At 35.3% G+C, this 3,370-nt stretch overlaps 1 protein-coding gene across 1 annotated transcript; it reads left to right on the plus strand.

Annotated features, from left to right (window-relative positions):
* The first annotated feature begins 2,127 nt into the window (after window positions 1-2,127).
* LOC109087753 (olfactory receptor 24-like) lies at window positions 2,128-3,152 on the plus strand. The gene has a single exon (XM_042765738.1). The coding sequence runs from the start codon at window positions 2,154-2,156 to the stop codon at window positions 3,150-3,152; it is 999 nt and encodes a 332-aa protein (XP_042621672.1). The 5' UTR covers window positions 2,128-2,153.
* The last annotated feature ends 218 nt before the right edge of the window (window positions 3,153-3,370 follow it).

Raw genomic sequence — 3,370 nt, forward strand, 5'->3', positions numbered from 1 at the left:
AGAAATGCAGGATACAACACACAAGCCTATATGTAACTTTTATAATGCACAACCATATTCTAGGTTTCAACCATATTAAGGTATTTTAAAGTTTCCACAATAAATAAACACTGTTAAAAATATAGTACCCTTTTAGTAACTTCTTACATTTTTTGTTCAACCTATACATGCCTTGTGGATTTTTTATGTAGTTTTTAGCTTTGGTCTGTTTTTTGTCTTGATGAGAATAATCTTAAATGCTGTCAATGGTGTGCTTGGTTACCTCAGTTTAACAGGTTTTAAACTTATAAGAGCATTAACTGTTAAGATAATATTAAAGAACGAATGTCAAACATTCGTCTACACATGTAAATGTTTTCCATATTTAGTCTGAATGGCTCTGAGTGCGATCGGTCAAAATCAGCAGCAGATCTATTAGAATGTTAGAATACGGTATTATTTTGAAAACGTTAGAATACGGTACTATTTTGGACACTTGGTTCCAACACAAATCTCATGGCAACTCAGAGCTTTTGTATGTTTTAGTGATTGAATCGGTGGCTAATTCTTGTGTACGATCTCATTAGTATGTTTTCAGCAATAGTAACCATTCAAACTGATGGTGGAAAAGCATTACAAAGTTTACAGAAGCTCCGATACTTGTGTAAGAATATTTACATAACGTACAGGAGCTTGATTTGTTTTTGCCATAAGCACATAATCTATGACATAAAAAGCTTTGTGATTGCGTTGTATCTGGTTCAAAGAAGCACCCCCTGTCTGATTTCACTTACTAATAATACATTATAATGTTGTTTGTGGTGTTTTTAAAATATCATTAAGGGTGTCCAATCCTGCTCCCTGAGGGCCATTGTCCTGCAGAGTTTATATCCAACCCCAAATAAGGTATTTAGGCTTACTAGAAACTTCCTGGCAGGTGTGATGGGGCAAGTTGAAGCTAAATTCTGCATCACGTTGGCCCCTTGAGGAGCAGCTGTCATTCATCTTCGTTCATCGAGATCTCACAAAGTTCCGCTATAACCACTGAAGCTCTATGCTGCACAAATAATCCCCTATTTACATCGCCACTTTGTTATAAAAATATAATATTATATATTATAATATTATGTTTATGTTGTGGATTTATACAGTTCCGGTCCTTGAATTTGATCAGCCGAGCGGCATTCCAAGAGTCCAACCAGGGAGCTTTAGCTGTTTTTGTCATTCTGTTGTTAGTCTGTGCAATCATAGTGGAGATTTTCAGTTTTGCAAATTCAACGCACAACTAAAAATAAAAGCATACAAATATTCCTACATTCAGCTATCAAGCCAAAGTTCATTCTGAAGCAGTTTTATTTAGGTTACATCGTTCTGGCAGTAGGGGGTGGCAAGTGATTGTCTATGAATGAGTCATTGTTCACTTAACCGACTTGTTGATTCACAGATTCATTCACTAAAACCACTATCTACAGAGCAGGCGCAGACATTCCTTCACTTACACAAAACTGGACGTGTTCTTTTAAATATACGTTGTTCTTTTATGAATTGGCTCTGTGCTGTAGTCTTAATGCACATTTTCACATATTTTGTCCCATCTATTGCTATGGTTATTATCACTATGTCAATCACTACTACTTCGAGAGCGAATACTGTATAAATATGCAGATGTCATTCCCGAAACATTACAACGTGTGTTTGGCCAAAAAACAAAGTTCTACATTTTAAATTTATTATAGACTAGAAAGCATGCAAAGAGTTCTCATAACCACTAAAAAGCTGTCACTCTTTGTTTACCACCCCCCCTCATAACCACACCTTCTTTTGAGCCAGTGCCCCAGACTGCCCCCACATTTAAAATGCTCTAGACACGCCCCTGCCAAAATTCAAGAGAATGCTCTAACTATATATTTGCTGATGGCTGGTAAATTAATGAGATGGTTCCAGTTTGGAGAAGGTAGTGTATAACCCATGTGTTTCCTCTGTTTCTCTCTAATGATTTTACTGAAAAGATTTTTTATTATTAGATCAATAAGATTATAACAAAGAACATCCAAACATGTTTGTCTGTAAATGCACTGTGATATTAAATAATTATTTGAATATTCTCTTTTACTGAGTGTATTTCTATAACAGTTCTTCATCACAGGTGATACAAAAAGCCAGCAACAGTTATCATGAGCTTCATGCAGCCCAACTCCTCTGCAAATGTGACCTTTGTTCGTCCTGCAACATTTTTCATCAATGGCTTTTTTGATGTCCCACATGCAAAATATTACTATGTATTCTTGTCTTTAGTGTATGTTGTGACTGTTTTAGGGAATTCATTTATCATGTGTATCATATATTTGGCCCGCAGACTTCACACAGCCAAATACATTGCTGTTTTCCATCTGGCCTTTTCTGATCTGTGTGGAAGCTCAGCTTTGATTCCAAAAGTCATTGACACATTTTTATTTGAGCACCAGGACATTTCATATGAAGCGTGTTTGGTGTATATGTTTTTTGTATATCACTTCATGAATCTGCAGTCTTTGACACTACTTGTATTGGCTTATGACAGACTGGTTGCTATTTGTTTTCCTCTACAGTATCATGCCATTGTAACCAAACCAGCCATGTTTCTGATCATAGGGGTGGTGTGGAGTTTTTCTGTAACATTTTTTTCTGTACTTGTATGTTCTGTGAATAGACTCTCGTTTTGTGGATCTAATGTGCTTGATAGTTATTTTTGTGATTATGGGCCTATCTATAGAATAGCTTGTAATGATAATTCTGTAAATATTTTGTTGGGTAAAATTTGCTATAGTCTACTGATTTTTACGCCACTGATATTGATCTTCATCTCATATTTCTGCATTGCTCTGGTTTTGTTTAAGATTCCCCATGGTGTTGACCGGATCAAAGCCATAAAAACCTGCACCTCACATCTCATATTAGTAGCAATTTTTTATATTCCAATTTTAAGTAATAACATTGCATCTATAATAACACCTTTGCATCCAAACGCCCGCATAATTAACAATTCTCTGACACAGACAATACCTCCAATGCTGAATCCCATCATATACACTCTAAAGACAGAGGAGGTCATGCAGTCCATAAAAGAACTGTACAAACGCAGCAAAGTGAACACAACAACAGATAGAAGAATAAAATGCAGTAGAAGAAATTAAAAATAAAACTTACAGGAGTAATCTTACTGCTTATCAGCCTCCTTTTGTCTGTAGTTGCAACAAAAATAGTTGTAAACAAGCGAAATATGTTTAAAATGTCTGGGCTGAAATCTAGTAAAGCTGCTTTGTGATTCCTTCCTATTTTCAAAAAAATAATTTCAGTAAAGATTCAAAATAATATCTATCTATCTATCTATCTATCTATCTATCTATCTATC

This window comes from Cyprinus carpio, chromosome A10 (assembly GCF_018340385.1).
Source record: "Cyprinus carpio isolate SPL01 chromosome A10, ASM1834038v1, whole genome shotgun sequence".
Taxonomy (NCBI): Eukaryota; Metazoa; Chordata; class Actinopteri; order Cypriniformes; family Cyprinidae; genus Cyprinus; species Cyprinus carpio.

Bases quoted from the DNA above. Each gene is read 5' to 3' on its own strand.
- LOC109087753 (XM_042765738.1), top strand. From the start codon at position 2,154: ATGAGCTTCATGCAGCCCAACTCCTCTGCAAATGTGACCTTTGTTCGT.